Source organism: Suricata suricatta, chromosome 16 (genome assembly GCF_006229205.1).
Source record: "Suricata suricatta isolate VVHF042 chromosome 16, meerkat_22Aug2017_6uvM2_HiC, whole genome shotgun sequence".
NCBI lineage: Eukaryota > Metazoa > Chordata > Mammalia > Carnivora > Herpestidae > Suricata > Suricata suricatta.
In genome coordinates this window covers 3,767,106-3,790,018 of record NC_043715.1, presented here as the reverse complement: position 1 = coordinate 3,790,018, position 22,913 = coordinate 3,767,106, and the positions used below count along the sequence as shown (strand labels likewise).

The window sequence follows — 22,913 nt, the reverse complement described above, 5'->3', positions numbered from 1 at the left end:
CCAGCTGGTGAGATCACTGCTGATTTTGCAGATAAGGAGACTAGGGCCCAGAGAGGTTAACTAACTTGCCTAAAGTCACAGAGCTGCGAGCATCTGAACCCCATCGTGGCTGGGGGAGGGGGGGCAGCCTCAGCCCTGCTCTGGTCTTGGGTCCTCCCCTGCCCTGCCCCCCACTCCGCTCCCCGCACCCCCGGCTGTCTGTGTGTCTGACGCTCCTCCGGCCTGATTCTGAGTTCCCACCGGGGCTGGCGTGCTGGAAGTCGTTTTTCAGTGCGAGGACAACCTCGGAGAGGCTGTCGCAGCCCGGCCCAGAGGCGCTTTCTGCCAGCTTTCCCTGAAAAGACAGAGGGGGCGGGCCACTGGCACGTGTCACAATCCCGAGGCCTCGTCGCCCTCTTGAGTGCGGGGCCTCTCGGCTGCCCGCCCCGCTCCAGCGCCAGGACCCTGGGAGCCCGCGGTCCGAAGCCCAGCCCTACCTTCCAGCTGGGCGGCCTCAGGCGACTCTGTCTCTCTGAGCCTCGGTTTCCACAACACGGACACACATGCCCTCTGTGTCTCCAGGTTGTGGTTAAACGGTAAGCTACCGAACATGGCTGTGCGGGGTCCCGTCAACGCGTCTCAGGTCCGGACGGGGCAACTGCCTTCGTTTTCACAGGGAAGGAAGGCGCTTCGTAAGACAAATCAGGCAAACTCATTTTGTTTTTTGAAAAACAAAAGAACCACATTTATTTCTGCAAACTGTTTGAGGGCAGAGGTTCGCAGCCCCCGTTCAGCACAGACTTCCTACCCCCAGGTGAGATGAGCAAGGAGAAAAGAAACAGAACACTGCTCATGAGAACCAAGCCGATCTCCTCTTCCTTTGGAAACAGAAACCCGGCGGACCTGTGGCGTGGACGTGGGAGGCACGCCGCTGGCTCCCTGGTGGCACGCGGGCGGGGGTCTGTCCCACTGGCGGCGGCTCGGCGGGACCCCCGGAAGCGAGGCATTGGCCCCCGGTTCTGCCTGAATTCCCGCTCCGCAGCCCGGCCTCCTCCCCGGGGTCCTCAGCACTTTGGGAGCCCCCGAAGCGAACCCTGAAAGACGGCCCATCACAGCTGCGCTTGGACCTCGGCCCCCACCCCGCGCCGCGCAGAGGGGGTTCCAAGCCGAAGGGTCGGAGCGAGCCGCTGCCGGGCAACTGTTAAGGCAAATTTTCTCTCTTCTCTTCGGGCCGAGTCAGGCTTAGAGGTCTCCCTGCTGAGCATGGGCGGCTTAGGCGACTCCGAACGGAGAGGCGAGGGACCCCGGAGCACACTCGGGGGTGGGGGTCCGAGCCTGACACATGGGATCAGCGTGGGTGCTCGCAAGGCGGCCCCCTGACGGGCGCACGGGACACCAGGATGGGGGGCCAGCCCCCCAAGCAGCGCGCGGTGATGGTGGAGAGGCCAGGAGGGCCACAGACTAAGAGAGGCTAGGAAAGGTGGTCACCGCACGGGGCCGCCTCAGATCTGATGATGTGTGTGGCCGTGGCATCAAAATGATTTTTCCTTAGAACAAGAAAGGAGGGAAAAGGAAAAGGAGACAAAAGAAAGATGTTCCATGAGCATCGGGAGAGAGGGTGCAGCGGGTCGGGGAGGGGCGCGGGGGAGGGGCGGCAGGCACAGGACGCGCGTGCCTCACTGCGGCCCCTGTCCCCGGTGGGCTGGTGGGCTGGTGGCTGAGGCCGCGGTCCCCTCCCCCGGGGCGGGCGGACGACTTCTCGAGGGGCAGGGGCAGGGCTGGCGCTACTCCGTCTGGGCGTCGTAATTGGCTCCTCCCGCCTTCTTGAGCTCGCTCTTGATGAAATCTTCCTCCAGCTCCTTCCGATCGCTGATCACAAACTCTTTAGCAAAATTCTGCAAGAAAAGGACACAATAAAACAGAGTTCCCGTTAAGCAGGGACGGGATCTAAATGTTGCTCAAGAGAACACACCAGAAAGCCCTGGCACCTGAAATCCTAGGAAATGATCAGAATGGAAGTTGGGTGGCAGCGAGGTTCAGTGAGGAAACACCGTGACTGGAGATCAGGAAGTGCCTGGCATCCGGATGCAGCGGAGTCCCAAGGCCAGGGACATGGGGCCAAAGTCAGACCGGGTTAGAATTCTGGCTCTGACATTTTCTGGCCACAGGACCTCAGACCGGCTCTGTGCCTCAGTTTCCCTGTCTAAAAGACCAACCCGTTGGGAGAAGATTAGGAGAGGAGGCTGCTAAGGCAGGCGGGCGCGCTGGCGAGTGTGTAGCACCAGGCGTTCCCTAACAAAAAACGGAGAGAAAGAAAGACAAGTAGTGACTAGCTTCCGCTCATTTCCAGGCTGCAAATATTCCCACAATGGCTAGTTTCAGCTACCGGGATGAGCTAACCGTGCAGGGCCACCATCCCCCCTCAGGGCGCACAGGCTTCAGGCCTAACACCCCAGAGGCCAGGCACGGGTGAGGCCCTCAGCAAATGCCTGCGGCATGAATGCGTCAGGCGGTGACCCCGCTTATCCAAGAACTCCGAGCCAGGAAGAACAAACGTGGACCACCAGACTGCAATAAACAAGGGAAATCTTCAGGATGGTGAGAGATACGAATACAGAGAAATTAACCAAAATCCAAGTAACAAGTCTGAAGGTCAGAAAATCATCCCCGATAAAAAAAAAAATCCACAAGGAGATCGTGTAAACAGTCACCACCATTATTAAGCACCTGTGGATACCGACCAGGTCACACATTGGCAAACTTAAAACACTATAATGTGCCCCAGCCGCGTTACCCCTGGAGCTCTGCCCGAGGGAAGAAAGCGCACAGCCCCACGAACGCAGCACTGTTCGGGGCAGCCAAAAAAGTTGGAAACCACCCAGATGTCCGCCAACAAATTATGATCTATCTGCACGACGGAATATTATTCAGCCACAAAAAGGAATGAACATCACGGATGAGTCTCCAAACCATCATGCTGAGTGAAAGACGTCAGACGAGAAAGACCACCTGCTATGTGAAACGTCTGGAAAAGGCAGATCCCCAGAGACAGGAAGTCGATTTGTGGTTTCCAAGGACGGGAGGTGGAATGGGGGGGTGACTGGAAATGGGGATGGGGTTTCTTCTGGGGGGATGAAAATGTCTTGGAACTGGACAGGGAGGGTGACCGCACCACACTGTGAATGTACTAAGTACCAACGAACTGTGTATTTTAAAATGTTACGTGAATTTTACCTCTATTTTAACAAAAAGGTCACCATGCCTCCAAGAAGAAGGGCTGAGCCAGGAGAACGCTCAAGGTCAAGCCTCAGAGCATAAGATAAACCAGTAGCCATGCCAAGGAACTAAGAGTACTAACCGGGAGGGCAGAGGAGAAGGTGAACATTGATCAAGCAACTACTATGTGCCAGGGAGATGCTTACACATCTCCTCACTTAATCCTTTCTCGGTAGATTAGCTTTTTTTAAGATAAGGCCCGAGGGTTGGGTTTGGAGAGACTGTTTGGCCCACAAGGACGAGACGTCCTTCTGACACTTTCTAGTCCCATGTGCCGCCCTGTGCTGCCGAGTGGCGGTGTCCGTCCTCCGCACAGCGAGGGAACACAGGTTGGGCCAGAAAGGGGAACTGAGAATTAACGTCTTTCTCAACCTGAGCCCAAGTGGCGCTGGTGGGGGTGGGGAGCAGGAAGCTGACACCTCGAGAGGCCTCTAGCAGGAAGTCCAAAGTTCCCCTGCTTGCAATAGCTATATATGGCAATCTAAAGAAATAAGGACACTCCTGTTTGTGTCCGTTAGCCATTAGAAGGTTTAGATTAAGAAAAGGTTGATAAGGGCCTAAGAAATCTGCGTAAAACTGTAAATGGAGCTATGCCCAGTCCAACTTAAGACCGAAGGAATATGGCAAACAAATCACAGCCCAAATCAGGAACAACTTAGAATAATGGAATCCAGGAGAAACATAACAATAAATGTAAATGAGCAAAATTACCGCCTCCAAAACAGCTATGTCTCTGACGACCAGAAATACCCCCTGAAGCCCTAGGCGACATACCAGAGACATGATTTAAAGACCAAAAGGCAAGTAAAAACGATGACTATATCAAACAAAAGTACACAGAGCAGCACCACCCTCCAGGGGGCCTAAGGAGAGGGAGAGGGTGGAGCCACGTGGAGGGGGCCCCACCAGGCCCCACGGGGCCTCCCACACACAGGATGTTCTGCACCCCCAGAGGCTTCAGAGGTAAGCTGACACTTCACCTGAGGGTGTGGACTCTACAAAAAGTCCCTAAAAGGCCTGAGTCAACCTAAAACCCAACTCTCATCAACTCCCTGCCCTTCCCCACCTCTGCCCCTTTCCAGCAGTCCTCAGGACGGCCCTTCCACTGGGGGGGAGGAGGGGGGGGGAACACCAGTGTCCCTGGGGCGTGGGCTTCACTGTGACATTTCAGAAAGAGGCAGAGACAGCAGCAAAAGCAGCCCACAAATGCCTCTGGGGCAGAGGCTGCAGGACACAGAGGCAGGTCCTGACTAGGAAGGACACAAGGCCCAGAGCAATGCTAACACGTGGAGAATTCTTCATTTTCTAGCAGCCAGCTTGAAGACAGTAAAAAAAAAAAAAAAAAAAAAAAAAAAGAACCAGGTGATACTGACTTTCATAGGATTGTATCTAACTTTATACATCCAAAATACTGCCATTTGAACAGGTAACAAAGTCATTAATGGGACTTCTACATTCTTCTTCTTTTTTTTTAATGTTTTTTAATTTATTTTTGAGAGACAGAGAGAGGCAGTGCGAGCAGGGGAGGGTCAGAGAGAGAGGGAGACACAGAATCTGAAGCAGGCTCCAGGCTCCAAGCTAGCCGTCAGCACAGAGCCTGACGCGGGGCTCGAACCCACACACTGTGAGATCATGACCTGAACCGAAGCTGGACGCTTAACTGACTGAGCCCCCCAGGTGCCCCACTTCTACATCCTTCTATCCGTGTTAAGTTTTAGAAACCCGTGTGCAGTCCACACCTATGGCTCGAAGCAGTAAGACCTCAAGTGCTCAGCAGGGACATGTGGCCGGTGGTGGGCAGGTCTAGATGGAACTGGAAAGAGTCCGAAAGAATCATGTGCTCAGTCAAGGAGAAGCATTAATCAGAAAATAGCTGAGCTGATCCGAGTGGAGGAAGGGGAGCCTTTGGAGCCTGGAAATGGTCCAGGTCTTGATCTGGAGCTGGGGGGACAAAAAAGGACCCTTCGAACTCTGACATTCACCCCCTCCTTTGATTGAAAAGCAGCACGAGACCCAGAGAGGGGAAGCGATTCGTCCCAGGGCACACAGCGGCCTCATGTTCTGTCCTGTCCCGTCCTCTGCTCCAGACCGCCTGTCCTTCCCACGATAGCTTCTCTCGTGCCCTCAAGGCCACCAAAGCCCCAAGTCAAAGACGCCAAAGCAAAGGTGCCTGTCTGCTGGCAGGGTCACCTATGGTTCTAGAAAGATCTTTGGGGCACCTGGGCGGCTCAGTTGGTTAAGCAACTGATTTCAGCTCAAGTCATGATCTCATGGTTCATGAGTTCAGGTCCCGCACTGGGCTCTGTGCTGACAGCTCGGTGCCTGGAGCCTGCTTCCGATTCTGTGTCTCCCTCTCTCTCTGCCCTTTCCCCATTCACATTCGGTTTCTCTCTCTCTCAAAAATGAATAAACATTTAAAAATTAAAAAAAAAAAAGAAAGATCTTCTTTGTCATATCTAGAAACGCTCTGTCCCTGTCTGATAGCTTCCAGAAAGGGTCCCTCCCCTCCATCCTCCCCCCCCCCCCTTTTTTTTTTTTTCCACGGCAGGACTTTTCCAAGGAAGACCCATCTACCTAAATCTGACTCCAGGATGGTTGGAAGCCAATAACCAAGTTCAGGACACATTTGTCCCTGTGACTGTGCTCAAGTGCATATGTATTCATCTTTCAAAGACGTAGGACAGACATGGCTTCCGGTGGAAGCTTCCAATGGTCTGCTCCAAGGAAGGCAACGCTGAAGGTCAGGTTAGGAACTAGGCTCTGTACATAGCCAAGAATCTAAGTGCAAAGCTGCTTTAAAAAGCACTGGAGCACCTGGGTGGTTCGGGTCATGATCTCACGGTTTGTGGGTTCAAGATGGGGGCTCTGTGCTGACAGCTCAGAGCCTGGAGCCTGCTTCAGATTCTGTGTCTCCCTCTCTCTCTCTGCCCCTCCCCTGCTCACTCGCATGCGTGTGCATACTCTCTCAAAAATAAACATTAAAAAACAAGCACGAAAACATTTTCCTATCTTTGGTTTTAAACCATCTCATTTTCAAACGGCTCCCAGCTTGACTGGCTTTAGACCCCTCCTTCAAGCCTGACGTGGGCCGGGCGCCGTGCGCTTGGGCCAAACACAAACAAGCGGCAGTTGTCCATTTGCCTCGCCAGCAGCCGGCCCTCCCCAGGGACTTACCCCTCCCCTCCCCACCGATTTACCACTCCCCACCCCCACTTCCCTGTCCCCCCCACCCAGACTCAGTCTCCTGGTCGGAAGGATGCAGTGAGTGTGCAAAGGGCTCGGACACTCAGTGAGGGTACCCAAGAGTGATCCGGTGATCATTTAAGTGATCCTGGGGTCACCTTTGTTTGCAAGATTGCCAGGGGACCCTCTGAGACACAAAGTTTCCTGCAACACTCAAGTGTGAAGCTGGCTGGTTCCTCTTCTCTCCCCACAAGGATTTCTTCACCTCCACCACTTATTTTACTGGAGGAAAGTCCCAGAGAGGTCCTCAGAATAACCAAGGCGGGGACACTGACATCACTTTGTCCTGGTAGAGAGAGGACAGCAAATCCAGCTGCACACCCAAGAGCTGGGCATGGGGCTGGGCACGAGGCTAGCCTGGGGACAGCCTGTCGGGGTAGGAGTGTCAGACCTCCTACCCGGAACACTAGACAATATGGGTGCAGAGAAAGTTCTGGAAAGAGAAAAGGAGTGTGGAGTCTTTGACAGTTAGGCTTGTGATGTCAGCAATGTGCATTTCTACAGAGAGGGGCGCGGTAAGAGAGGTGACCTTCATGTATCCAAAGATAATGAGAGCTAATGCAATTTATTCTTGCAACAAACACACACTTACTAAGCACCTGTTGTATACCGGACATCCTCCTAGGTCCCGGGAGGTCAAGATTCTGGTACCTCGGGCTCTCTTTGAGAGTCTGAGAGCATAAGAGAACCAGAGGGCCCTAAAACGCCCCAAGAGAAGCAGTCAATGGCTCTGGGCCCTGGTTTCCATCTTTGTGAAAGAAGAGGGCCAGATAACAGGTTCCTCTGGCCCCTTCCTGCCAGCCATCCTGGGTTTGCACTGAAGCCCTCAGAGCGTGTGGGACAAAATTCCACCTCAGATGCCAAAATCTCAGGGGCAATAGGGAAAAAACTGGCCCCGAAGAGTCAACCGTGGGATCCGAGCCTGGCCTTCAAAAGGAAGACCTGTGGTCCATCCCAAACCCTGGCACAGAAGTGTGAGACTAGACTCTCTCCTCCTGCATGTGTCAGGTGGTGGAGGGGTGCCAGACACGTGTTGGCCACAATCCTATCTTTCCCCCAAAACGGGTGAGGATTATTTATAAACCGAAGACCTCCGTGTGCTGCAGAAAAGTGGTCAGCGCCCCGCCTCCTGAATCTTGCTAGGAGAAAGGACACCCTCCGAGGACCGTGTGCCAGATGAGAATGCACGGCATCGAGCCCGCTGGGCGTTCAGCCGCAACCCCTCCTGGGCCCCCTAGGCTTCCCCCCTACACTTCCCTCCTACAACCATTCTAAAGCGCTTCAAAGACCCAGGTTTTCAAATCCTTTCAGCATAGTGTAATTTACTCAGAAAGAACAGGTTCTTATAACAAGCATGAGTCATCAGAGAAAAGGGGAAAAGAAACAAGCACCAAAGGGGTACGGTCTAGCGTTGGGCAGATTCAGGAACAAAGGTCCGTGTGTCACCAGAGCAGCTCATGGAGGACACGACCCTCCTTCGCTGGGGGAGAAAACAAAGGACATGGGAGAGGCACGGGGTCACGTTTCGGGGGGCGGGGCACGATTCAAAAAATCGTCCAACACAGATGGATGGTCAGGAGGCACGCCCCCCTAGACCACGCTGTGGGTGGGTCTGGGCCAAATTCAACAGGGCCAGTGGTCCGTATGCCTCAGATCCTGAGCTCTGCACGGCCACCCACCTCCTCAACACTGGGGTGACTGCCAAGACTCTGCCCCCCACTTTCCTGACCGTGGACATTTACAGGAGCCCCGACCCCCTCTGCCCCGAGTCTGACTTCGGCTACATCAGATCAGGAACGGTAGGAACCTGGGAAACATCCTTCGCTCCTGCCGCATCCACCAGCAATCGCAGCCCTTTCCAGACTTAGCATCAGAAGCGTCCTTAACCCAGAGCCCCGGCTGTTGGTCATCCATCGGCAAACCGAGTTTAGGGTCTCAGCTTCCGCCTGGTCAGAATCGTGCCGGTCATTTCTTGTTCCTCACGCCGCTTTGCGGAATGTTTCCCAGGAACTAATTCAACGGACTTTCTCCCCCTAATTATACCATATACGCACAGATGTTCATTGTCGGTAAACACCAGATGGCTTTCACTTTTCAACAAAAGCTGAATAAGTAAGTAGCATCTCCCTCGAGCCCCTCACACACACCAGGAGCCTTTCTGTTTACTTGTTGCAATTCCTCGTGTAGGGACCATCTTCCCAAACTCTCAGAGGAGTAAGTTCAAACTCAGGTCCGTGAGGCGGCCTGCACGAGGTGGCACCTGCTGAGTGGTGGGCGGGGCTTGGAACCCACAACTCGGCCGGGCTGAGACGAGGCCAGGAGAGCGCGCACGCGCACATGCACGGCACCACCCCCAGATGGGACGGCGAGCAGACACGGAACGTCTGAAAGCACTTTTGTGAAGCGTCACGAGGACCCGGGTACCTCTGCTGTGATTAATCACATCTGTTTGGGTTTTTTTAATTGAGGTTCTTTTTTTTTTAATTTTAATGTTTATTTGTTTTTGAGAGAGAGACAGAGCATGAGCAGGGGAGGGGCAGAGAGAGAGAGGGAGGCACAGAATTGGAAGCAGGCTCCAGGCTCCGAGCTGTCAGCACAGAGCCCGACGCGGGGCTCGAACCCACGAATTGGGGGATCATGCCCTGAGCAGAAGTCCAACGCTTCACGGACCGACCTCCCAGGTGCCCCGATGCTGCCTGTGCTCCTTGCAGCTGACGTCATTTGGATTTTTCCTCCCTTCCCTGTACCGCTCCTCACCTTTGTATTTCTCTTGTCATTATCTGTCCCTGGGTATGCTTCCTTTCTGAGTCCCTTCTGCACCAAGCCCCAGGCAGTCTGGTTCCCCTCCACGGTGGTCTGTCCCAGGGCGTTGTGGTTTTTAATAAATGGTTCAAGGGCGCCTGGGGGGCTCAGTCATTTGAGCATCCAACTCCTACTCAGGTCATGATCTCACTGTTCATGAGTTCATGATCTCACCGTGTCAGGCTCTGCTGACAGCTCGGAGCCTGGAACCTGCTTCAGATTCTGGGTCTCCCTCTCTCTCTCTCTGCCCTTCCTCTGCCTGAGCTCTCTCTTTCTCAAAAATAAATACATATTTTTTAAAAATCTGAAAAAATAAAAGAGCACCGCGGTTCCACAGAACGTGGGGTACAAGTGTCACACAAGAGGACACCTGTCTGGACTCCGTGCTCAGGGACCTGCCTGTGTTCTGAGCAGGTCCCCGTGGGGAGTGGGGGTTAGACTGCGGGCTGGTGGCCGTGTGAGGGATTACGGCCTGGGCAGGGGCCCTGCCACCGCAGGCTGGCAGAGGGCTGGGGTCCGTCTGGGGCTTGACGAGGGGCACCCGGGCCCCCGCCCACCAGGCACAGCTCTCTGCTTGTGAAAGCGGCTTCCATTTTTGTGCCAGGCTCAGGGTGTGGGCATCTTCCTCTCTCTGCCGAGAGCTCGTGACTTCTTAGCGGCAGGAGCACAGGCTCTGCGCCAGGCAAGCAGCCTCTGACCCCCCCACCACCCGCACCCGCCTGGACGCTCGCCCCGGCTCAAGGATTCACCCCTCCGAGCCTCAGCTTGCTCATCTGTATACTGGGTGTAGTAACAGCCCCTGGCCCCTATCCATGATCCCACACCACCCTTCACCGGCTGCTTCGGACTTCGTGTTTCTAATCAGGTCGCTTGCGTCTAAAACAGAGGACACGAGGCCCGAAAGCCCCTTTGCCCGAGTCCAGGTGAAATGCACGAGGCACAAAAGGCCCTTTCTGGCTCTGAAGATAAAGGGCCTTTCCATAAGCCGCGAGCTCGGAGAAGGGAAAACATCCCAGGTGAAAACAAACAGCTGACATCCTCGGGAGGCCACGAGGCAGCCGGAGCCGGTCCCCGGAGTGCTGGGTGGCACCGCGGTCCCCGAGGCCAAGCAGGGAGCCCAGAAGTCTCCTTACTCGGAGGAGCGCGGCCTCTCCGGAGCGGCCCAGCCGGCTCGCACCTCTGCTCTCCACTGAAACCGAAGCAGAGCCTTTGGAGGGTCCGGTCCACCCCAAAGCCCTCCCTGAGGGCCACTGGCTTCCACACTTAGTTCAATCCTGAGACCAGTTCTTGGCCGTGAAAGAATGCTCTTTGGTCCTGGGAACACGCAGAGTAAGGCACCGTCTGACGCCAGCTGTGTGCACAGATTTGTTTCTTTACTTTTCAGCACCTGTTTTGGAACTTATCCAGGCACGAGGAGCGCCGTGTAATAAAGCAGCCACGGCCTCTGCCCTCGGGATTCCTTTTCGAGGTCACTTAATTACAAGTAAGTGGGAGTCACAGCTCACGGAGTTACAATCCATGGGGTCATAGTGAAAACACATGAAGGAGCAATTGATTCTGACCGAGGCTCGTAGGAGAACGGAGTAAAGAGTGAGGGTTTGGAAGGATGCTCACCAGTCACCAAAACAGGAAAACCTTCCTGCGTCCTTTCTGTTTCTTGGGTCCTTGCAACACTCCATGGAAATTTACATTCTCTTTTTCATAACATCTTTTTCACAGATTCTAAAGATAAAGGTACTTGCAAAGATTTGATGGCGTGAGGATATCAACTTGGGTCTCACTCCGCCGTAAGCTCATGATCTTTTCCATTTGACGCAGCAACCTTTTTTTTTTAATTTTTTATGTTCTTTATTTATTTTTGAGAGACAGAGAGAGACAGTGGGAATAGGGGAGAGCCAGAGAGAGAAGGAGACACAGAATGTGAAGCAGGCTCCAGGCTCTTGAGCTAGCTGTCAGGACAGAGCCCGACACGGGGCTCAAACCCGCAGACTGTGAGATCCTGACCTGAGCCAAAGTCAGACGCTTCACCAACTGAGCCACCCAGGCGCCCCCAACATTTTTTTAAAAAATAATTGCTGAGCAATGACATTCTGTTTCCAGTATTTTTTAAAGGCTGTACTATCAAGAAGATGGGGTACGTTAAAAAAAAAAACCTAAGGTTGTCTGTTTCCCGCCAGCCGCCTGTCCCGCACCGCAATCGTGGTGGACGTCATGGAGTTGCCCAGGTCGCCCGTCAACGCCAGCATGCTGGCTCGGTTCATCAACCAGCCGGTCTGCTTCCTAGGGAGGTTGGAAAAGATTCATCCCCCTGGAAAAATGTTTATTCTTTCAGATGGAGAAGGAAAAAATGGAACTATTGAGTTGATGGAGCCCCTTGATGAAGAAATCTCTGGAATTGTGGAAGTAATTGGAAGAGTAACACCCAAGGCAACCATTCTGTGTGCATCCTATGTCCAGTTTAAAGAAGATAACCATCCTTTTGATCTTGGACTTTACAATGAAGCTGTGAAAATTACCCATGAATTCCCTCAGTTTTTTCCTTTGGGAGTCGTAGAGTATGATTGATCTTCATGAACACACTGAAGACTGTTAAAGAAAGCCCCTGATATTTGAAGAAGAGATTTCTGTGATTTTTTTTAATAGTTAGTTTGTTCTCTTTAATTTCATTTTCCTGACTTTATTAGATATCACAGTACCCCACTTTTGATGGAACCTGTCTGGATATTGGCAGCTCCCCTGAGTCCTCATAAAGAATCACTTCTCCAGTTTACATGGTCAGATCAAATGCAGGAACCAAGCAGCTGCCCTGAGTTTTGTTTTCTGTTTTGTCAATAAAAGCTAAAATGGTAAAAAAAAATTAAAAAATAAAAAAATTAAAAAAAAATCTAAGAGGTTTACTTCCTGCACAACTTCTCAGAGCGTTTAATGTGCTGTGTGAATCTACAAAGGTAGGGTTTCCAAACCGCACGCAGCCTCATTCCTTGGGGCTGAGGACTTTGGAAACGTGCAGGAGGGCAAGGTGACTGCGGGGCCAGGCAGTCTGGGCGCTGGGCGGCCATGTCCATGCGCCGGGAGCCTGAGCAAATGACTCAACTTCCCTGGGCCCCTTATCTGTAAAATGGGGAGAGCGATAGAAGTGGGCTGTTTTGCAAAGAATGAATGATTTCAATATGGGACTTTGGGCGCATTGGTATATCTGGTCTCGGCCCGAGGGGTGGGAGAGGGCCCAGAATTTAAGCCGACCCCACCCCTGGGGTTTAGGAGCCATCGGAATACACGTTAAGCTGATGGTTCCAGAGTCCCTGGAATGTCTGTCCTTCCTGCCTCCCCTGCTCCTTGGAGGAAACGATACGGCTCTCCTTTCCCCGGGCTGAGAGCCGGGACGTGCCCTCTGGCTGCTCCCACTCCAGGGACGTTCAGAGGACGTTAGAGAAGAAATAAAAGAATCACGTGACTGGAGGCATTCTGCAAGGCAAGCACGACCCATGGGTGACAGAACGGCTCTCAGCCAAGGCGGCCCGGTCCCACACGGACAGCAGCCCCGGACAAAGGTGACTGCATTGTCCCCATAATCCCCGCGGGCGCCGGGACAACGGGCGGCGGACACGGCGCAGCCACGCGTGCTGTCCGCTGGACGCAGCCCCCGACTCCGGTCTGGGCGTCCCTGCCGTCCAGCCAACTTGCCCAGCAGCTGGTTGTGTTTTGTCTTGCTCCCCCCCCTGCCCCCTCCCACACCGGCCACAGACACATCTGTTTCCCAGCCTGGCACCAAGAAGACCAGGACGGGAGAGAGACCTACCTACGGCCAGGCAGGCGGCATAGACTCAGCTTTCACGATTCTGCCTCAGTGTCCGTTTTCACTGCCTGTGTTTCATGCAAAGCACAAGGATGTGGGTATATTACTTTCATTTCAATAAAACCCAAGGGTTTGCCGAAAATCTCACACGCCTTGTCAGGCAGCTGCTCTTCCCATGGAAATCAGGGCAAGACGCGGGAGGGGAAGGGACACAGTCCACAAGGCAGAGGCCAGAATGGCCCATCGGGAAGGTCCCTACGGGAGCATCTGTTCTGAGTCTGTTGAACAGAGGGGGGACTGGCACACGTACCAGGATCAGCACGATGTTAGTGACTGTCCAGAGACCCTCATGCCAACGTAAGTGACCCTCTGTAACTTAAATGGCTCCCTTTGCAACCGTAGTATAAATGTGAGGTATTGTGATCGCTTCAGACACTAAACCCTTTCACGTGCAAAGTAGAAAGGACCAAAGGTAAGGTCAGAACCTTACACTGCACCTGCAGTTCAAGGCGGCCCCCTCACTGGAGGGGACATCTGTGCCTCATGCCCAGCGTCCCCTTAACACCTGGGAACGTGCCCGAGCCGCCAATCACGAAGCTCCACCTCCCTGCCCCTCGGATGTGCACGTGACCTGAGTTGAGCCCATCTGGGTCCTTTCTAAGGGAATGATTGACACTCAGGCTCTCTCTTCCCTGGGAATCGACACCCCAAGACCCTGGGCGCTTTCTGCTGCACCAGGCTGCCTTGGGCTAAACTCGGGAGAAAAAGAGAGCTGAGAGGAAGTGGGGCTCGGGCCCCAGACACACCTAAAGCCCAGTGACCCCGCACTTCCCAGTTTAGAGCGCCAGCCAATTCCCCTTTTTGCTTCAACGCCCTTGAGCTCGCAAACAAATGAATTAAAACCCAGAGTCCCAAGCGAAACTTCCCACCAAAGAACTATTTCCCCAAATCACCCTCGGTCACTGGCTCGCTTCAAACTGGGCTGCGTTCTCGACCTGAAAGGAACTCTGCAGGCCGCTCACGGAGACCGAGATGCCTTTGGAGGTGATGAAAACGTTCTGGAAGGGGACGGGGTGACACCTGCTCGACGCTGGACCGGGCTTTAACGCCACCGAGTCCTACCCTTTAAAACGGGTCAATGAGCAATGTGATAGGATTGAGTGATTACCTGTTACTGAAACGGGAAGGAAAACACAGCCCAGAGAAACTCAGAAGACTCCGCCCCACTGGCCATCACCCAGGCAGGCCCGCTCTCCCGGTGGCCGAGGACAGAGGAGTAACCTCAAAAGGGGGAGACCTTCGCCCACACAGCAGGCTACTGCCATCAAGACGACCCCAGGGGCGCCTGAGTGGCTCAGTCTGTTAAGCCTCCGGCTTTGGCTCAGGTCAGATCTCACATACATGGGTTCAAGCCCCGCGTCAGGCTCTGTGCAGACAGCTCAGAGCCTGGAGCCTGCTTTCAGTTCTGCATCTCCCTCTCTCTCTGCCCCTCCCCCTCTCATGTTCTGTCTCTCTCTGTATCAAAAATAAATAAAACATTAAAAAAAAAAAAAGACGACCCCAGACGGCTGGCTCACCATTAAAACGGCCCTGGTTTGGGGCCCCTGGGGGCTCAGTCGGTTGAGCATCTGACATCGGCTCAGGTCATGATCTCACAGTTCATGGGTTCGAGCCCCGCATCGGGCTCTGCGCTGAGTGTTTGCTCAGAGCCCGGAGCCTGCTTCAGATTCTGTGTCTCCTTCTCTCTCTGCTCCTCCTCTGCTCACACTCTGTCTCACTCTCTCTCAAAAATAAATAAATGTAAAAAAACACATTTTTTAAAATAATAAATAAAACGACCCCAGTTTGAGCAGGTGTCTGCCCAAAGCAAGGGCAGAGCGCAGACGACGGTGTGAACCAGGAACGCGAATCGGGACGTGAAATCAGTGACACGTGTTAAGCACATACGATGTCCCAGACACGGTGCTAGCCCGATTCTAGAAGGTCATCTGACACCTCATACCTTTTCAAAAGGATTTTCGTATCTATTAACCCTGGAGCCGCACCTCCTGGATGTGCCCTACACACATACCTCAGCGGGGGAGGCAAAGTGTATTGAAAGGCTGGTTGGAACATTATTTATAAAAAGAAAAATTGGAAGCAACCCGATAGGCCAACCCCGGGGGAACATTTAGTCCATGACAATGCACTTGGGGAATGGAACACTCAGCCACCAGAAGAACGCCCATCACAAAGCCTGCAGCCACATCACCGCTGAGACTGTGTTGCCGGGGGTGGCAAGCCCCCCGCGGGTGATCTGCGGGCTGTGACCGCGGGCACGCGCCTCGGCGGGGGAGCGCGCCCCCGGAGCTCGCAGGGACAAAGGGAAAATGGGCCATGACAAGGCGGTGGAAGGAATTTTTTTTTCCCTTCCTGATACAATTTTCAAATCGAAGTTTTCTATGAGGGATAATTTTAGACTCAGAAAAGCTGCAGGAGACGTACGAGGCTCCCACACACCCCACACTGTTTCCAGGAGGACTGACTGCCGTCTCACGTTACCGCGGAACGCTGCTCACGACTGAGACCCTTAGCGAAACGCTAGACCCCGATCCGGATTCACCGGCGCTTCTGCTCCAGGATCCAATCCGCGACACCACGTTCCACGCGCCCTAGTTTTGTGCGCGTTCCTGGTTTTGGGTTTTACACTTCAGGGGCTTTCCACATATTCACGGATCCGTGCAGCCGTCACAACCGTCACTTCCGGAGGAGTTTCGAACCCTCAGAAGGAAAGCCGGTGCCCGTTACCTACCATATCCCGATCGTGGGGAGCCCTTCTGCAAGGTGGGGAACCCGCTGGGGAGAAGACACTCCCCCGCCCCCCTCCCCTGGAAGATCATGCTCTTTCTCAGTGCGACCCCAAAGCCTTGGCGCCAAAGCTCCCGACAGTACGAATCCGTGACATGTCCGGAACAGGAGAGCACTTGGGAACGGAAACGCTCTAGGGGAACCGTCAGGAGCTCAGACAAAACCAGGGGTACGCCCGCCTCCCCCTCTTCCCACAAATCTAGCAAGGACCGGGAGAGAAGTGCTCTTGAGTACCTACTGTGTGCCATGCGGAAAGGCCCCCCCACCCCCGAAAGTCAACCATGATCCCCATGATCCAAGCAGAGAGCGGCCCCATTTTGGTGGGCCTTCCAGCCCCCCTCCTCATGAACCGCCCGCCCCACCTCAAGGCAGGCCTTCAGCTGCCATGTCTCCATTACATGGAGGTCAGGCCCGGAGCCCGCACCCCGCATACAGCTCTGGTAACGTGCCCCAGTGGCCCTGGAGGCTGGAGGCACAGAGATGTGGCACAGCTTAAGTCCCAGGAGCCACGCCCAGCCTGCGCCGTCCCTGGGGACGGTGGCCCCGCGTGGGGGAGCCCTGCCCGGCCTCGGGGGGAACGCAAGGCCGGTTACCTGCACCACCTCCTTCACCAGCGTCTTGTCCGTGCCGGTTTTGGCTCGCTGCAGGCCGCTGACATTCTCGCCGATCCACGTGATGAGGGCGAACTTGGACCGCTTGCTCATGGCGTCCCCGGTGGTGAAGCGCACGAAGGCAAACAACCGGACGTCATCTGCCGGCAACAGCAAGAAGAGGGCACAGGGCTCAGTTACGGCGTCCCGAAACGGTGTTCCCGGGCGCGGCCGGGAGCCGGGGCGCACCGGGACAACGTGGCTGGCACTCAACCCCGACCTGGCCAACATTCCCTCATTTAATCCAGCAAGCCTACCACAGGCTCCGAGCCCAATTCCTGGCTGGGAAACGGAGCCTCGGAAGGGACATGTGACACTCCCAAGGCCACCTGGGCAGCTGGGGGCCATGCTGGGATCTGAACTCAGGCCTCTGTGGCCCCGATGCCTGCAACCCCGCCTCCCCCATCCCTCACATGCACAGGGGAGGCTCAAATTCGGGGTCATATCTAGGGAGACCTTCCTCAAGTCTTCTGACCCCTGAGGCCCTGCTCGGAATAGGAGCCGAGCTGTGGGGTGGGAGTTGGGGGGCTGTGTGGCCCCGATCTCGCTGTGGGCTAAGACGCCAGGACCGCGGGGCACGTCTAGCTCACGGCCGGCCAATACAGAACGCTGAGTCCGCCCTGTCATATGGTACATACGTGTTGTTAGGAAAGGCCTCCGGTGGGCTTTGTCCCCCTGGTCAGCCTCTACCCGCCTTTTCTCACTGTTGTCGCCTCAGACAGTCCGCCACTGCTGTGCGTTACCAAAATGTGTGTGATGCTCCGGAGTTTCCAGTGACGAGTGTGTGTGCGCGTGTGTGGTGTGTGCATGCGTGTATCCCCATCAGGACACGCTAGGCTCCCCCGGCCTGGGCATTCTCCGCGGCGGGGGCTGTCCCGGGCACGGCGTGTCCCAGGCCTCCACTCGCCAGGGGCCAGGCTCACACCGCTGCCCCAGTTACCACCACCGACCTCTGGGCCTCGGAACTGGCCCTGGTTGACCGTGACCTTCCAGCTAGTTTGGGTCCCCGTTTAATGAAGACCCTCTTTGTGTTTCCCACCAAAATCCCATGTTTCTCACTGAGGAAATCCGAGCTCCTTACTCAGTGCGGGTCGCAAACGGTTCATGTTTTAATCGCGATGGTCGTGGAAAGCTCATCTGGACCCCTGACGCCAGACGGCGGCGCGGGACGGTCTGGGGGGCCTGGGGGGCGGGGGGGGGGGGGAGACAGCGGCGCTGGACGGTCTGGTGGGTCAGGGGGCGGCTCCTCTAGTCCTGGCGCTTGCTCGGCCCTTCCAGTCTCACAGGGCTCAGCTGCCGGCTTTGGGACACTCCGGCTCCCAACGACAGTGGGGACCTGTGCTTCTGAAATGCCCGTGTGCGTCTGAACCACTTGGGGCTCTTGCTAACGTGTGGATTCCAATCTCAGACGGGGCCCGGGGTCTGCGTTTCTAGGTGGCTGCTGGCCAAGGGATCCCGTTTGAGGGGTTCTTCCTTTTCAGCTGTTTTTATTTATTTATTTTTAGGTTTTTTTACATTTATTTATTTTTGAGACAGAGAGAGAACATGAGCAGGAGAGGGTCAGAGAGACAATGTGAGCAGGGGAGGGGCAGAGAGACGGACACACAGAATCAGAAGCAGGCTCCAGGCTCTGAGCTGTCAGCACGGAGCCCGAAGCAGGGCTTGAACCCACAAACCGTGAGATCATGACCTGAGCCGAAGTCAGACATTCAACTGACTGTGCGTCCCAGGTGCCCCTCAGCTGTTTTTAAATCAAGGCACCTTCCTTCCTAGCCTTTCCAGGTGCTTCCGGGCCGAATCCCACAGAGCGTACAGGTTTAGACACCGAGACCCAAGGCCACACGCCCTCTGGGTGTAAAGGAGACAGTCGGGGCCGATGAAGTTCTCTGCCAGGTTAGGACCTTGACGCCTGGGCACAGCTTGGCCAACAGCTGTCTGGAGGGGAAGCACCTGTCACGAGGGACCCACGGAACCCGGTTCTCTGCACGCCCCAGACTCCTGACCCAGGCACTACAGGCCAAGAGGTGTTGGTTTCCTTCGTCTGTATAAGTTTTATTTATTTATTCTGTAGGGTTTTCTTTTTTTTGAGAGGGAGAGAATGCAAGCAGGGGAGGGACAGAGGGAGAGAGAGAATCCCAAGCAGGCCCCACGCTCAGTGCAAGCCCGATGCGGGACTCAATCCCACAACCCTGGGATCATGACCTGAGCCAACATCAAGAGTTGGAAGCTCAACCGACTGAAGCCCCCAGACGCCTCTCGTTTGGTCTTTATAATAATGCCGTGAGGTGGGCAATGGGGTAGGAGGGGACAGCAGTGTCACCTTCATCAACATGCACTTCACCGGGTGACAGAGGAGGCTCAGAGGTTCTGCAATGTGCCCAAGGCAATGGGGGACCGGCCAAGGGGGCTGCAGGCCAGGCCTGGGTGGCTTGGATGTGTCTGCCCAGCCCCCTTCCTCCGGGGAACTGCCCCCACCCGGCCACAGGAGTCGGCATACACCCACTGTGGGACCCGCCCATGGGGACAGAGAAGGACAGTCTCGGGGACACTGCATGGTCAGATCGACAGGGCTCGGGGACAGGCTGGCCATGGGAGGAAGGGAGGGCGTCTGGGGGCTCCCCCGTGGGGGTTAGGGCTCCCTCTCTCACCCTCACGGACTCTGACTTCATCGCCGAACACTGAGCCTCGGCTGCGGCGATTTTTTTTTTTTTGGTACTTCCTGGCTTTTTTTTTTTCTTAAAAAAAAAAGTCACAATAAAAGATAAAAGGCACGGAACATAAAAGTCAACAATTTTAAAGCGTCCATTCAGTGGCATTTAGCACACTCACAAGGGTGTGCAATCACAACCCCTGCCTCCTTCTGGAACACATGCTGGAAGGAAGTTCTTTCAGCCGTGAACAGTCGCTCCAGCCCCCTTCCGTGCAGCCCGAAGCTACACGAAGCCACTATTTCTGGGTCTGCCCACTCGGGGCATTGCACGTAGATGGAATGACACGGTCTGTGGCCTCTGGTTGCTAGCGTCCCTCCCTCAGCACGTCCACTGCGGCACGATCAGTCCCCTTTATGGCCACATACTGTTCCACCGTGTGGACATGCCACTCAGCTCATCCATCCACCTGCTGAGGCACGTCTGGAACGTTCCGAGTGGGGGCCACGTCACTAGCGGGCCCCGGGGACTAAATCTGGAGGCTGCAGGGCCCCGGGGACTAAATCTGGAGGCCCTGATGCTGTGGCCGCTGGACGGAACTGCCGGGCCGACAGCAGGTCTGAGGGACTGACGGACACGGCCACGTGGGGCTGGTGCAGGCGGCGTCGGCGGGGGGAGCCTGGTGGCCACGTTCTAGAAGCCGCCACGCCAAGCTGAGCCATGGTCGGGGAGGAAAGTAAGGAGCAGCGGCAAAGCGTTTAGTTAAATCGCTGCCTCCATCTGAGGGGGAGGCAGGGCCGCAGGTCGGGTGCCTCCTGAGTCGGTCGGGCCCAGGAAACACGGGGCAGCCTGTTGCCATGGGAACCACTCCATCTCCCGTTGCTGCCCTGGGAGCCGGGACGCCCGGGTTTCCGTGGCTGCGGAGGGTCCCCACCGCCCATCGCCACCCCCCACCGCCCCCGGGAAAGCTGAGAACCAAACATCGGCCCGGGACCTGGCGTGAGACGGACGCCCAAGCAGGCCGTCCCCAAGGACGCGGGAGCCTGGCCTCTACAGACCTTCCAGAACCGCGGGCCAATGTCATTCACGTTATCCTGGCAGCAGGGGGGCTGCTCCCCGGCATTGGCCAGCGAGACTGCTGGCGTCTTTGAAAATCCGAGAGTCACATGATGCCTAGGAAGGTTTGCTGCTCCCGGTCTGGCACACGACACTGAAAAGTCAGCGCGCCTGCGACGGAAAACCCGGTGGTCGGAGCGACGTTTTCACAGCTGCCACGCAAGTGTGAAGCCTCCCCCCCCCACAACCCTGCAGGGGGCTCGGAGCCCAACTTGACTGCAGACTGGTTTGTGCAGGGGGAGGTGGCTGCTTGCAGCCAGGGCCAGGCTGCCTTGTCCCCTCGGGACACACGGGGCCACAGCACTGCCCGGGAGTGGAAAACGCCAACCCCCTCACCTCTGTCCCGTCGGCACCCCCGGCTCACAGGAGAACGTGGGTGTATCAACCGAAAGGCAGCGCTAAGCCTCAGCGTAAATGTGTGCACTTGTGCGTCCTGCCCAGGCCTGTGTGTGTGTGCATACGTCTGTACTTGACATGGCTGTCACCCTCAGGGTCCTACCTGGGCCCCACTGGGCCTGAGCCTCGGGAGCTGAGGGCCCAGCTGGGGGCAAGCCCGGGGTGTGGGGAGCAGGCCTGGACACTCTCGCACCCGGGGGACCCCCCCCAGCTCCCTCTCCTCGAGGCCTCAGCACAGCCGTCTACACTCAGTCCCTCACACTCAGCCTTCTGCTCCCCAGAGTCCAGGAGAAGAGTCCAAGCTCCGGAATCCATCAGAAGCTCCCCCAACTTCATACCAGCTCTGTGAGCTGCACCAGAGGCACGAATGCCCCCAAGCCTCGGTTTCCCCAAGTGCACAGTCATGAGGCGGCTGTGAGGATTGCAGGGAACAGAGGGTGTGTGACAGGCGTGGCTCAGGGGAAGGCTGCTTCTCTATCCCCACTTCCCCGGGGAAACTGGCCCCAGCGCCGCCCACCTGCCAAACCCAAGGACTGACCTCCCGGCCTCTGCCTGTCTGCTGGCGCCTGCGTCCACTGACTCACACTCTGTCCTCGCCTCACAGCGGGGACGGTCCTCGGCACAGACGGTCAGCCTCCGATGAGCCTTTCTGGAGGGCCTACTATGCGCCAAGCTCGGTCTAAGCACCGGGGACTGCAGACGAGGGTTCTGAGGATGTCAGAACCCTTCTACTGGGCGCCTGTGCCTCAAGCTTCCACGTTCTGGCACATGTCTTCACGCCAGGCTCTCTGTGAGGTCGCCCCTGCTCCCGGGCCCATTTTACAGCTGAAGAAACTGAGGCTCAGTGAGCTGAAGCAGTGAGGGACCAGACAACACCTTCACACTGGTTAAGTCGAGGGCAGTGCTCAGAGCGGGGTCCCCGGGCCAGTCCGGTCAGCACCCCGCCCCCCGGGAAACCATGAGCACGTGCCTACGCAGGGTCCAGCGGACCTGCTGCCTCACAAGCTCCGGGAATGGGGAGCGGCAGCCGGGCCCCTGGGGGTACGGGGTGCCTCCAAAGCCTGAGAACCACTGACCTGGAGAAGGGGGGGTGGGGAGGAGCACTGGTGCCTGCGCGGGTGGGAAAGAGGTGAGAGGTTTCAAGGGCAGAAAGGCTGCAGTGCCCCAAGCTCAGCCCACCCCCTCCCTTCCCGCCCACACTTTCAGTTTGAGGAAGTGACCGTGAAAAGGAGCTTCCTGTCCAGCCCGGCTTCTCGCCGTCAGGATTCACAGACTTGGAGGCACCCAGGCACCGAAGACCATCAGGACCGTCCCCCAAGACTCCCTCCCAAATCCTTCAGCCCAAGGGGGAGAAGAGCTGTCTCTAGGGAGCTACTAAGCCATGGCACTGGGCAGCGGGTGTCCTTTCTGTCACCTCCGGATCACCCATTTGACGTTAGCTGCCATTCACAAGGATTCACTAATGCATTACGAGCTCACACAGAGCCCCGTCCCACGACAAAGCAGGGGCAGGAGCCCAGCCCTGAGGACCGTCAACGCCACTGACTGTGGCCTCCTGGAGAGCATGCTGTGAGCTCAGAGCCCGGGTGACTGTGATCAGGCATTGTCCCCAGTCTGGGGCTGTGAACACCCACTCCTCACCCAGCGCAAGTGTCGGTCATGGAAAGACAGACCTCGCGCAGCGTGAATAAACCCCGCTCTCAAAAGAACCTACCCTTCCGGGCGGTCTGCGGGGCCTCGGAGTGTGCAAGCGCTCCCGCCAGCCCCACGGCCCCACCCGCTCAGGACCGGGCAACGCTGGGCAGGGGCCACTCGGTTCCATGTTCTATTTTCTCTCTTCAAGGTCTTTGCTTTCATCGACTAAGCAAGTTAATACACAACATGAGGCTGCCATCGCCAAGTTTGTGGGCGCGGCCTGGTGCAGAGTAGGCGCCCAGAAATGCCACTGTCCTCACCTTGGGCTCTCTCCTCCATGCCCCTCCTTCCCTTGGGCCCTCCTCTCATCCCCTCGGCATTTCTCTCCTTCCTCCCCCAGTGACCACCCTCACCCCTCACCACCTGTCCCTGTAATCCCTCCTCCGGCCACTCTCGGTCTGGGGCTGGACTGGCAAGAAGGACTCGGAAACAGCAGCAGGGATGGCAAGAGGACTGGGCAGGGGG

The 22,913-nt window shown here is 56.1% G+C and overlaps 1 protein-coding gene and 1 pseudogene across 1 annotated transcript; one reads left to right on the top strand and one right to left on the bottom strand.

The window, feature by feature from the left end:
- Positions 1 to 694: 694 nt before the first annotated feature.
- Positions 695 to 16,839, bottom strand: COTL1 (coactosin like F-actin binding protein 1). Its single transcript, XM_029924904.1, has 2 exons — positions 16,537 to 16,839; positions 695 to 1,874 (listed from the first exon to the last, which is right to left on the bottom strand). Exons 1-2 carry the CDS (start codon positions 16,822 to 16,824, stop codon positions 1,764 to 1,766), a joined length of 399 nt encoding a protein of 132 aa, XP_029780764.1. The 5' UTR covers positions 16,825 to 16,839; the 3' UTR covers positions 695 to 1,763.
- LOC115280243 lies at positions 2,348 to 12,148 on the top strand (annotated as a pseudogene).
- Positions 16,840 to 22,913: the final 6,074 nt, after the last annotated feature.

Coding starts and splice junctions, on each gene's coding strand:
- COTL1 (XM_029924904.1), bottom strand. CDS start 16,824: ATGTTGGCCAGGTCGGGGTTGAGTGCCAGCCACGTTGTCCCGGTGCGC. Junction 1,875..16,536: donor TGGTGAAGGAGGTGGTGCAG/GTAACCGGCCTT, acceptor CTTTTCTTGCAG/AATTTTGCTAAAGAGTTTGT.